This window comes from Canis lupus, chromosome 32 (genome assembly GCF_048164855.1).
Source record: "Canis lupus baileyi chromosome 32, mCanLup2.hap1, whole genome shotgun sequence".
Classification (NCBI taxonomy): Eukaryota; Metazoa; Chordata; class Mammalia; order Carnivora; family Canidae; genus Canis; species Canis lupus.
Genome location: NC_132869.1, coordinates 31,696,096 through 31,708,844, shown reverse-complemented (window position 1 = coordinate 31,708,844; position 12,749 = coordinate 31,696,096). Strand labels below are relative to the sequence as shown.

The 12,749-nt window shown below is 34.1% G+C and overlaps 1 protein-coding gene and 1 long non-coding RNA gene across 14 annotated transcripts in view; one reads left to right on the top strand and one right to left on the bottom strand.

Moving 5' to 3' along the window:
- HERC1 (HECT and RLD domain containing E3 ubiquitin protein ligase family member 1) overlaps positions 1 to 12,749 on the top strand; it is a 183,669-nt gene that overhangs the window by 91,869 nt on the left and 79,051 nt on the right. For all 12 annotated transcript variants that reach the window (XM_072809039.1, XM_072809041.1, XM_072809037.1 and 9 more), the window contains exons 25-27: positions 3,276 to 3,327; positions 10,426 to 10,694; positions 12,382 to 12,597. In XM_072809039.1, coding sequence (XP_072665140.1) covers positions 3,276 to 3,327; positions 10,426 to 10,694; positions 12,382 to 12,597 — 537 coding nt within the window. The remainder of the gene's footprint in view (positions 1 to 3,275; positions 3,328 to 10,425; positions 10,695 to 12,381; positions 12,598 to 12,749) is intronic.
- The window catches only part of LOC140623074 (uncharacterized), a 37,027-nt gene that overhangs the window by 5,241 nt on the left and 19,037 nt on the right, over positions 1 to 12,749 (bottom strand). Inside the window, exon 4 of one of the 2 annotated variants that reach the window (XR_012022750.1) lies at positions 11,113 to 11,232. The exons of the other annotated variant lie outside the window; for it this stretch is intronic. This is a non-coding gene — a long non-coding RNA (uncharacterized lncRNA). Of the gene's footprint in view, positions 1 to 11,112; positions 11,233 to 12,749 lie in introns of those variants that run through there. 2 annotated transcript variants of the gene reach the window in all.

Sequence of the window (12,749 nt, the reverse complement as noted above, 5' to 3'; positions counted from 1 at the left end):
TAAGTTTCTGTTGTCCAACATTAGAATATAAGCTCCTTGAGGGCAGGAATTTTTGCTGCTTCATTTATTGCTATATTGCAAGCACCTATAGGCAGTCACTAAATTGTTTATTTTTTTTAAAGATTTTATTTATTTATTTATTCATGAGAGACACAGAGAGAGAGAAAGGCAGGCAGAGACACAGGCAGAGGGAGAAGCAGGCTCCATGCAGGGAGCCCGACGTGGGACTCAATCCCGGGTCTCCAGGATCACGCCCTGGGCTAATGGTGGCGACAAACTGCTGAGCCACCCGGGCTGCCCCTAAATTATTTTTTAAATGACTGAATTGCTGTTTAATCTATTTTGGTCAAATTTTGGTGCCCATTCTGTGCTTTCTACACTTTAATTCAGGTCTTTGGGGCAGCCCCAGTGGCTCAGCAGTTTAGCACCACCTTTAATAATATGTAAAGCATACTGTAAAAGATTGATAACTCATTTTTATTGAAAAGATAAAAGATGAGGATAGATGTAGTTAAAGCAACATACTTTTATTTTTATTACTATTTTTTTTAAGGATTTTATTTATTCATGAGAGACACAGAGAGAGGCAGAGATATAGGCAGAGGGAGAAGGGGAGCCTGATAGGGACTCAATCCCAGAACCCCGGAATCATGACCACTGAACCACCCAGGCATCCCAAAAGCGACATACTTTTAGAAAACAAACAATGAAATCTGACTTAGTCACAATAAGTTTAAGATTTACAGTTGATTTTGACCTGGGGCAAGAAGCTTAACTTTTCTGAGCCCTTGCCTCATTATCTTTGAAATGGGGAATAAAACTACTTGTTGTACTGGCTTCAACTGGGTTCTTGTGCAGAACAAGTTTGGTAATATAATTTAAAACGTTTAGAAATTATGTTTTCAAAAAAAATATGTTTTCAAAACATAACGGAAAGATCAGTAGAGGTGTGTTGCCCCTGAGATTTAATTGCCAAAATTGTTCATTTAGATTCTATACAATTTTTAAAAGATGAGTAAGCTCATTTTTGAAAAAGATTTGCTCTTGATCATCTTTCCTCATGGAATGTTTAGAAAGATAGTGTTGTGAAAGGTAGGAAAGTCTAGAATCAGAGCAGATTTTTTTGCAGATGAAAGGAGACCTGGGTTAAGCCTTCAGTTTAGAGACCTTGGTATAAGTGAAGGGGAACAAGCAGTGGGGGCAGTTTGGGTTAATCCAACTAAAATATATTATTCTTCTGTTTGAGGTTATTCAGGATTACCATTCATATCCTTGATATCTAGTAGTAGTTCATTTATCCTGAATTATGAGTGGATGAAATGCTTTCTTAAAATAACTAAATTTAACCAGTTAATACTAAGTCTTTATCTTTTTTTTTTCCTTATTTTTTTTAAAGATTATTTTATTTAAGAGAGAGAGAGCACAAACATGAGTGGGTGGGGCAGAATAGGAGGGGCAGATTTCTCCTCTTCTCCAGAAGAGGAGGGAATATCAAGAGGACTCTGCATTCATTGTGGAGGTGGATGCAGGGTTCGACCTCATGACCCTGAGATTATGACCTCAGCCAAAACCACGAAATGTTTAACCAACTGAACCACCCAAGTGTTCCATCTTTATCTTTCTTTTATAAAGAGTGTTACATGAGGGGCACCTGGATGGCTCAGTCGGTTAAGCATCTGCCTTCAGCTCGAGTCATGAGGCCCTATAATCAAGCTCCTGTGTCAGGCTCCCTGCTCAGCGGGGAACCTGCTTCTCCCTCTGTCTCCTCCTAACCCTGCTCATGCTCACTCACACACACACTCTCTCTTTCTCTCAAATAAATAAAATCTTTTTTTAAAAAGAGTGTTACATAATATACTATATGCTTCTTTTAATAAACAGAAAAACCTCAACAAAGTTAATTAAACCTAAGTTTAACTATTTGTTAGTTGTCATACCAACATTTTGTACTATAATATCTATTCCTTCTCCCCCTTATTTCTCAAAGGATTTGATTTAGTATTTAAAAATAAATAATTTATAAAAGCATAAATTAGATGAGTGAATTAGGGCTGAAAGAAGATGAGAATTAAAGCTCTCAGAAGTATACACCTCAGCACATATCATGTGATGTCCTGCTAAAAGTGGATCACCAAATAGGAAGAGCAAATAATGACTTACATGATTCAGTGTCTAAAAGATAGAAGCAAACCAGTTGTTCAAGGGAAACACAGAAAGTTCTGGTTCTGAGGCCTGAGATAAAATTCTTCCATGAACCCTCATGATGAAGGTACTGTGTGATAGAAATGTTCTATTGCATGATGTCTTCAGGAGCTGTTGTGACATTTGGTATTTTGTCCAGCACCAAATGATCTGACACTATACTTATTTTTGGTGTGTGTGTGTGTGTGTGTGTGTGTGTGTGTGTGTAAGACAAAATGTGTTTATCCACAGTGTAGGTACATGTGTCTGTGTGTGACCAAGTTACAATTTTCTATAACGGCATTTCCTAAATCAATCTATTTTGTCATTTCTTCAGCCTTTCTTCTTTGCCACAATTTTTTTTTATTGTGTGATAGAATACAAATGAAATTCCTAAGACGATAATGTCAAGTCCGTGCAAAAATAAGCTGTCTATGGGTTGTCTTTGGTTGGCTGCATAAGCAAAGTAGATAGTTGTCTATACCCCCGCCCCAATGGAAATATACTTCTTCTTGAAAGCCTTCATTGTTTTATAACAGTCTGCAGTTTCACCAATTTGAGATTTCTATATTTAACAGGCTTTTAAAAACATTTTAAAATCTTTTAAAATACTGCTAGAAGGTTTAGGACTGTTATTTTTCTGTTAGTATGGATTCATCAGATTCTCTTCCTCTAAACACCTAGCGAAGACTAGTGAGGCTTTTGAAAAGAATGTAAGTTGAGAATAGGGCAAGTAATAATTTTTGAGAATGGGACTTTACTAGTGGGAGCTTTAGACATCTAGAGGGTATTAATAAGATCATAGTGTATTTGGAAAATAAAAGACAAAGGTTCCAAAGAAGAAAACATGACAACAAAGAAAAACTTCTGCTACTTTGTAATGTTTGTTAGTGTATACCTTGACTTTGTATTTTAGTATCTGAGAGTTACATACTTGGACTTTCTTAGAGCTGTTTTCAGTGGGTTTTTAAGGACTTTGTATGTTAGTCTGATTTGAGTAGTAAGTAGCACATTGCTATAATTATATATATTTTTATTCTAATATTAAAACATATAAAACAACTAAATTTTATTGTTTATTTTTAACTTAATAGAGTGGAAGACGAAATGTTGATTTGGACTTGGCATCATCTCATAAAAAGAGAGGTAGGTATTAAGAAATTGAAAATCTGGTTAAATAAAGTAGCTGTTTTTATATCTGATGATTTAGATATGATTGTCATTGAAGCATTATTGCAGAAACAAATTTAGAAACATCTTGAAAGACTTAAAAGGAAGATCATTCTCTTTAAAATATATACCCTTTTAAAATATAGAAGTGTCTAGGATTAATAATCAGTTCTGTTTCTCATTTGTCATGTGTTTTGACTTTGTAAAAAGTCCTATGGAACGCCAGAAGCAGTGCTTTACGTTACGGGGGTTATGTACATGATTTGCCATGTTTTAGTTCACTGGTATAATTGCCATAGTTGAAAAGGTGTTTCAGGGAGAACTCTCCTCCATTCACCCTCCTACATATGCATGCACACTTTAGAAAGTTTCCACTTTTTTCCTCTGTTCTGCTTAATATAAAGCATGTAAAGCATGAACTTAGGATTTCTAGGCAGAAATTTTCCCATGAGGAACAGTTTTAGAGTGCTATCAGGCATTAATTAAGCTTGTTTGTTAGAAGCTCTATCTTAGTGAATAATATACTTAAACTCTTGGTTCTATATACAAATATATGGAAAGGACAGCAGTTTCAGAGAATCTAAATTAAGGATAACTGAAAACTGTCCCAAATATTATTCTCTATTAATTGATACTTTTATTAAACCCATTTATACTGCAGTTGTGAAAATGAGATGTCTAAAATTGGCACTAGTGGCAATTTTTTAAAAGCCTGTGGCAAAATATCTTTCCTATGATATTAAATCTTCTGTACTTCAAAAGGAAACCCTTAAAAAAAAAAAAAAAGGAAACCCTTCTCTTCATAGCTTCCTTGGCAGGATGTTAGGTTCCCCCCATAGGAGAAAAACTGAGAAATGAGGGAAAACTAAGGAATAAGGGGAAGAAAAGCACACAGTTTTTTCGTTTTTGTGTTTATAACTTAGAAGAAGAAATGTTGGTACTTCTATAGAATAAAATATGACAATATTTTGTCTTTTAATTAGAATTAAAATACAGAGAATAATTTTTCAGAAATATTAGGAATAATCACTAGAAATTTCTTTCTTGGAAAGTCTTTGGAGAGTATGACATAGCTGTTGGGTTTCTAAAAAATTTTAAGGTATTTGTGATATGAAGAAAATTAAATAATGTTTAATGTGTAATATGTACTTTATTATTTTCTAATTCTTTGAAAATTGGCAGTTCATGTGCCATGATTAGCGAGAGAATCCTTTTCCTTAACCCACCTGACTTAAGAATTAAATTTTTGGTTAATTCAGGTGAACCTTGTTGTTAAAATTTCTATTAATGAATGCATATCATTTGGTGCTAGAGAGAAGATGATTCCAGACTTAAGTAGCATAAGGGATCCAGTCTGTAGTTAAAGAGCCGCCTACTATACTAATTATATTTAAATATGATAGTCCATTAGCTAAAATTGTTCTTTTCTCTCAGATCCTTATCTTGTTTATGGAAATACAAATGTGAGATTTAGTCTATATTAGCAGTGACAGCATGTGGCAAAGTAATGTGTAGAATAAAATAGAAAATGGTATATTTATCTTTGAATTAAGCATAGCCTGGAATTCGAGTGTAAATTCCTTAGGAGAAATTATGATTAACACTTAAGAATTATTTTCTTAGAGTTGCTACCTGTTCAAGTTTTCAAATAATTATCTTATATGTAGATGTGGAGTTTCTGTAGTTTTAGATCTAAGTAAATACAAATGAATTAAACTGTTAATCTAAGTTTTGTTTGTGGATAAACCACCTTTTCCAAAAAGCTCAAGGTAGTACTGAAATCTATTTACCTGTTAGAATTTATTTTGTTTAAAACATAGGACCTCATGGGAAAAGTTTTTTTTTTAATTACCCACTTAGGAAATTATGATAAGGAGGCAAACTAGTTATATAAATTTTTATGATATCACTTAATATGGTGCCAGTTTAGTAATCATTACATTTTAATGTTCTCAGAGAAGAATCTGCTGATGGCTTTGTTCCTAGGAATAGGTGACTAGAAAGTAGAAATACTATTTTAGGAAGGACAGTGAAAATAAGTAGTTTTCAATCTAATGAATCCTAGAGCTTGTGAATTAAACAATGAAAATGTACACTTGTTAGTTTTATTATGGATTTCTTTCTTTAAAGAAATAGACATTGAAAATACATTTAGGAGAATATATTTTGAAAGGAATTTTTTTAAAGATCATGTATGTTTAATGACTACCTTCTAACCACAGTGGTTTTTAAATTTTGTTTTGCTCTTAAATAATGGTAAAACAAGCTACCCTATTTTTTCATTATTTATTGCCAATATGGACCAGATGCTATAAGCCTTTAGTATGCCTATCTTCAGTAGGGCAAATGAACCTACCATGTCTGAGAATTGTTTAGGGCCATTTAGGTGTTGTGATTCTAACTTGAGCAATGGAGGAAAAGTAATGTCCAGCCAAGTGAGAATTCTTCTACACACTTGTTAATCCCTTTCTAATATTTTAAGGAGGAAATGTGAACTTTCCCCCTTATATAGCTTTTATAATAATTATTCTTGGTGGTCCTGAGTTATTAAAACCTAATAAAAAATTAGCTATAACAGCAGTTAATTATGTCCCATTTACTGAAGTTAAATAGTTATATCAGTAAAAATTACTGGTTGTATACAGTTTTTAGTTGCTCTTATTGTACTTCCAGAAACTGCTCCTTAGGAGTGACTTGTGCCTATCATTTCAGTATTTGGCATTGGAAATAACTAGGATTTGGACAGCCCGGGTGGCTCAGCGGTTTAGCGCCGCCTTCACCCCAGTGTGATCCTGGAGACCCGGGATTGAGTCCCATGTCAGGCTCCCTGCATGGAGCCTGTTTCTTCCTCTGCCTGTGTTTTTGCCTCTCTCTCTTTGTCTCTCATGAAAAAAATAAATCTTTAAAAAAAAAAAAAAAAAGGAAATACTAGGATTCATGCTGTTGAACCAGGATTGCTTCTTCTGCCCTCACTCCCGTTAATGTTTCATAGTTGGTTCAAGCAAGCACATATAGTAGGAAGGGGTAGAGCAAAGTGAGCAAATAAATTTAGTTCAGTCAACTTGTTCAGCTCTATGGAGGCATAGAAGCTAAATTCTAAAGCCAAAAGGTCATAAATTACTTTAAAAAAGAGATAGGTGGGCAGCCCCAGTGGCACGGCGGTTTAGCGCTGCCTTCAGCCCAGGGCATGACCCTGGAGACCTGGGATCAAGTCCCACGTCGCCTCCCTGCATGGATCCTGCTTCTCCCTCTGCCTGTGTCTCTCTGCCTCTCTCTCTCTGTGTCTCTCATGAATAAATAAATAAAAATCTTTAAATATTAAAAAAAAAGAGATAGGTGAAATATATTTCTGTTTAGTATATTAGAGATAGTATGACATTTGCGTTCTTTAAACACCTATAAACTGCTTATCTATGCCAGTCATCATCATTCTGATCGCTTAAAACATACTAACAAATTTAATTCTTATGGCAGCTTGTCAGATTTTTTTGGCAAAGCCTGTTAAATGTGTTGGTATTTTGGTACTTTGAAAAATACTTAAAGACTTGTTGTAGTTGTGTTGAACTGAGCTCATCCTTCACTGAAAGATACCTTTTTGCAGTTACTTAACTGTAGTTTTCATACTTAAGCTGAAGCTGATTGCAGTGAAAAATGGTGGGAGGGATACCAAAGCAACATCAGCAGTCTTCTTAGTTAAAATATTACATGGTTTGATTTTTTTACTCCCTAAGTCTTTAAAGTGTTAGGGTTTTACAGCTATAGTAATACTGGAAACATTTATCAGCATGTGTGTTTTGTGGTTTAACATGTATGGGTGAAATGCTATTGTAACTATGCATTTCAAATTAGATTATATGAAGAAGAGCAAATGTAAATGTTGTCTCCTGTATCAAATTTCTCCTTTTGTCTTCTGATTCTTGTGTGGTAGTGTATTTACTCCTTTTTGGCCAGTTGAGCCCCAGAAAAAAGAAGAGCTTCAAGCAAGTACATGATGGCATGTTTAATTTTTTTCCCCTTTTAGCTTGCCTACATATTTTATGGTTTATAAAGTATGTATTGCAGCTCTGCCATGTTCATTTTGAAAATTCCATTTAAGAACCAAAGTTGTAAGGACAAGTAAACAACCTCAAAAATTTCTTGTTAGACTATATTTTCTTTTTATAGTTAGATGAGTGAATTAATACTAAGTAAGAACTGGACTTAGTCACCATTACTCTACAGAAGCTTTTGTTGTACTTTTCAGACACAGTATTTCCTATATTCAAATGAAACAATTTGAATAAACCAAAGATACCAGGTTGTTAAAAAATTTTTTTAAGACTAAGAGTTTTTTCATTTCTCATTTCCATAATGTAAGTTTTTGTTTTAAAGTATTTTTTAAGTCAGCCTAAATATTTATTCTATTTATTTATCCTAATGCTTTCATATAATGTTTTTCTTGTTTTTTCTTTTAGTCATACAAAGTTATGTTTGAGTCATATATCTAATAAGTTGCATTTCTTACATTGGGGTCAGCAAACTATGCCTAGTGAGCCAAGTCTGGCCTGTTACCTTTTTTTGTAAATAAGGTTTTTTTTTGGAACATAGCCAACACTCATTTGTTTATATATTGTCTATGACTGCTTTCCTACTACAGCAACAGAGTTGAGTGGTTGTAGTACATACCTTTATGACCCACAAAAACCTAAAATGTTTACTTTCTGACACTATACAAAAAGTTTAACCCCGGCTTTAATTTATAAAGAGGATTTTAATTGGTTGTCCACTCATTCCTAGAACATTTTGAGGTATGTTAAGGCAATTACTTCTTTATATATTCTTCACAGTTGAACCTTTGTGCAAGCAGGCAATTGACATTTCCATGGACTAGTGACTCATGACTTTGATTAATAACAGGAGTATGTAAGATCACTTCCCTCCCATAAAATTAAGGAATTCACATTATTAATTTAACAGATCGATTTTTTGAGTCTCTTTTTCCTCAGTTGGAAATTGAGTTCTACATAATTTTCAAGGTCTCTCCTACTTCTGTGGTTCTAACACTAGCTTGTTGCACATATCTTTTTGATTTTGAAAAGTAATTTGTAAGTATTGGAAAACAGAACTTTTTATTCTGAAATGTTATTATCGAACAAAGAAGTTCAGTGCAAAGAGCCAAAAACTATCATTTGTAACTTAAGGCTATTTCCAGATTCTGAATTTGGGGTGCCTAAAGAATGGAAAATGATTATTTCTTTTTTTAAAATTACCTTCTGCTTTATTCTTTAAATGTCATTTTTAATTTAATACATTATCCATCCTTGACATTATTCTTTGGATTTCTTTATTCTTTTCTAACTTACATGAAAAAATACTTAGCTATACAGTTTGGGAAGTTTTTCAGATTATTTTTCATGCTTAGTAAGACTGAAAATTCAGCATTTTTTAATCTTAAGAATTCTTGCTGAAACATGGAAGGCAGATAAACCATATATTTGTTGCCATTCTAAATTATTCTAGTAGAATGCTTATAAATTATTTTAGTTACTTTATAATAGCTGAATTTCTACATCTGATTTTGAAGTCCTGGGTTTTACTCACACCAGAATACTAAGTCAGAAATAAGTCAATATTGTCTTAATTTGTTTTCTCTGTGGGCATTAGTGTTTTAAGTAGTTCTCTTCCCAAGTCTTTTTCATCTAGTAATGCAACAAATATAATCTTTGGAATGCATATTTTATTGGGTACAGTAAGATGCATTCCTAATAGAAACATTTGGTATAGTTACATGATAGGACATTATACAGCACTCGTACAAATGAACTGTGGCTACATGCAATAACGTGAGTGCATATTAACAGTATTATATTGATGGAAGAGAGTATGCCCGAAAAGATGACACAAAATGATATTTTTTTTATAAAGTCAAAACTCACTAAAACTAAACATATTTGTCTTAGGACTACATATAAGATAAAACAATATTTAGCATTAATAAAAGCAGAAGAATGATAAACCCAGATTAGGGATAATGACAGCCTTAAATAGGAGGAGATAGGGAGAGATAGGTTGGATAGGTAGATATAAGTTAATACCAATTTTCTAGTTCTTGTGTTCACAGTTATTATAAATAAACACAGAAGCAGGCAACGTGTGGACCAATGATGAGAGTATATCATGAGCCGAGGATTATGATTAATCTAATTCATGTACCTGAGATGAATTAAATTTAAAAAGACAAAGCTTGTAAGAATTGAACCATTTATATTGGCATGTGACTTGGACAATTGTTGAGTTCAAACATATTAACATATTTGTTGTCTTACGTTTTACTCTATTAGTCTACAAAATGCCCACTGGCAAAACTAATGGTATTCTATCTAGCAACTGTTGTGGCATCAGTTGGTAATTTTAAATAGATACCATTTTACAGTAAATCTCATATATTCTTGTCTGTGAAACTTTGCTTCTTCTATATAGGAGTTTCACAACCTGCAATAAATATGCATATGACACAGTGAAAGTATTCCTTATATTAATGAAACCCAAAGGGTGATGTTTGTGTCTCCTTTTTTGTGTAAGTTTACTTGCCCTTCTATATTCATTTTTTGGTAATGTTTCATTGTAGATATGTAGACACTTTGCTCAGTTTTAACGTCCTCTTTGCAAAAATAATGTTAAATCAGATGAAGCCCTATTACTGTTAGGTCTTACTAGCAGTGTTCCAAGTGTCTAGTACTTTTTTGTTCATAAATGATGGCCTGGTTTAATACTGCAGAGCATTTTAAGCTAAGCATTTTGAGAGCAGCTTCTGCCTTTCTTTTTCTTGTGGCAGCGTGTTGCTAAAGCGCTTACAGAGACACTGATACATCAAACAGGGCTTTCCCTTTATTTTCTTACATTGCTCTAGTTTTTGTTTGTTTGTTGTTTTTTACCAAAGCATTTTGCTCAGATTCACGTAATGCATGCATGTTTTCAAACATGAGTGTCCATTTCTCACCAGTTGGTATGGTAGCAGCACTCAGCCCTCGTCTAGTTTCAGAATGTATGCTCTACCTGTTGTCACTGATACACGTTTGTTCTGTTTGTATGTAGGTCCTCTGCATAGTCAGTTGGAATCCCTGAGTGACTCTTGGGCTCGCCTGAAACATAGCAGAGACTGGTTATGCAACTCTTCTTACTCCTTTGAGTCTGATTTTGATCTGACCAAGTCTTTGGGAGTTCATACTTTGATTGAAAATGTTGTAAGTTTTGTGAGTGGAGATGTGGGGAATGCCCCAGGTTTTAAGGAACCGGAAGAAAGTATGTCTACAAGTCCCCAGGCCTCCATCATTGCAATGGAACAGCAGCAATTAAGGGCAGAAGTAAGTGTTGATACTTACTCCTCATGAGGCACTGTGGAAACTTAAATCACTGAATGTACAATAGTAGGAAAAACTTCCTTTTCTTCTACTTCCTTTTCCCTTTCCTCCTTCTGAACTTTTTGATGTCACTATCATAACTAAAACAGTATAGTATTTTGTTTGAAGTGGACAAAAATACATTTTTAATTGCCATCTCTTAGCAAGAGCCAGATACTTTAATCATGTCTTTCCTTGTCTCCTAGAAACTAGAGTGAGACTGGCTGGTGAGCATAAATATTGGCTTTTTAAAGCCCCCAGTTTTGACCCATTTGTCTCTACTTAAAAGGGGCTAGATTAGAACACCACAGTAATAATGATGAATACTAAAATTAGTGAGCAAAACTGTAAGGAGGCATAAGATGTCTGTATAGCTTATCTTCCTCAAGATATTTATTAATTATTCTGGTTTTAACCTGTACACAAATTCTTTAATACTCTTCCTTTCAGGAGCTTCATTCCACCTTTCTTTTCCAAGGAGGCTGGATTTAGTAGCTCAGGGCTTACAGAGTATTAAAAAAGGGAAAAAATTAGTAATCTTACATTGCAGAAACCCAGCAGACGTTACCTTAACCAAGTGATCAAGATTAACATCATCATTTATAAGTTATGATAATATCATGCATATCTGAAAATAATGTAATGAAAAGAAGACTTTATGATATTTTCCCCCAAATCCATAACTCTAGTCCAGTCATGAGAAAATATCAGGTAAACCCAAACTGAGGGACATTCTATAAAATACATAAATGGCTCTTCCAAAGGAAAGATGGAAACTGTCACAGATTAAAGGAACCTAAGGAAACATGACAGTTAAATATAACAGGCCATCTGGGATTGGATTTTGGAACAAAAAAGGGACATTATGGGTAAACTGGTAAAATCCAAATAAAGCCTGTGGCTTAGTTACAGTGTTGTAGCAGTGTTCATTTCTCAGTTTTGATACATAGTTACCTGAGGTGATGACCTTAGTGGAAAGTAGGGGGAGGCATACAGGAAACATCTGTACCATCTTTCAACTTTTCTGTACAGTTATTAGATGTATAATTATTTCAAAATAAAAGGCTTTTTTTTTTTTAAAGGGTAGACTGATTGGCCACAGAGGTTGGTGGGTATTCCTAGGGAAGGTAGAGCCAGATGTTCAAGAGAACCACAGAGAAATCTTTCAGAAAAACCTTTTCTAATTCTTGATTAAATAGTAGTCATTCTATATAACTCTATATAACTCTATTATAAGTGAAGGAAGCAATAATCATAGTACCTTATGGTTTTGAAACCTTCACCTATGTATCCTCATGAGCATCACAATAACTATGAGTAGGTTAAAGTATTACAGTAATAGCCTCATTTGACACATGACAAAACTGAGATTCAGGAAGTCAAATGAGTTTCCCAAGGCCACATAGGTCTCTTACACCCAAATCTATTTTACTCGTTGTCCTGTGTAGCCTCTTTTATACTGACATATGCTTATAGAGGTCTTAGAAATATTTTTATTTTAAAAGTCATAATAATAAAATGTTTAAGAGAATAGATTTCTAAGAAATGTCAGAGTTTTCTGTGTGCTAAGTAATACATGATCTATGTTGGAATTCCTTTGGGTCTCAATTCAGGAAGGACTCTAAAATATATTTATTTTACTTTTCTCAAGCTTCGTCTAGAAGCACTTCACCAGATCCTCGTTCTGTTGTCTGGGATGGAAGAAAAAGGTAGCATCTCTCTGGCAGGAAGCAGGTCAAGTGCAGGCTTCCAGTCATCCACACTGCTCACATCTGTGAGGCTGCAGTTTCTAGCAGGTTGTTTTGGTTTAGGCACTGTGGGACATGCAGGAGCCAAAGGAGAGAGTGGCCGATTGCATCACTATCAGGTGGGTGGTGGATCTGTTGTCGTGAGGATGACACCTTGCAGTACATTCAGATTATAATTTTATTTTATTTTATTTTATTTTTTTACAAAATCAGTTTAATAATGCTGAATGTTCTGGTGTTTAAGATTGAGGTTTAAAGGTAAAAAGACTTT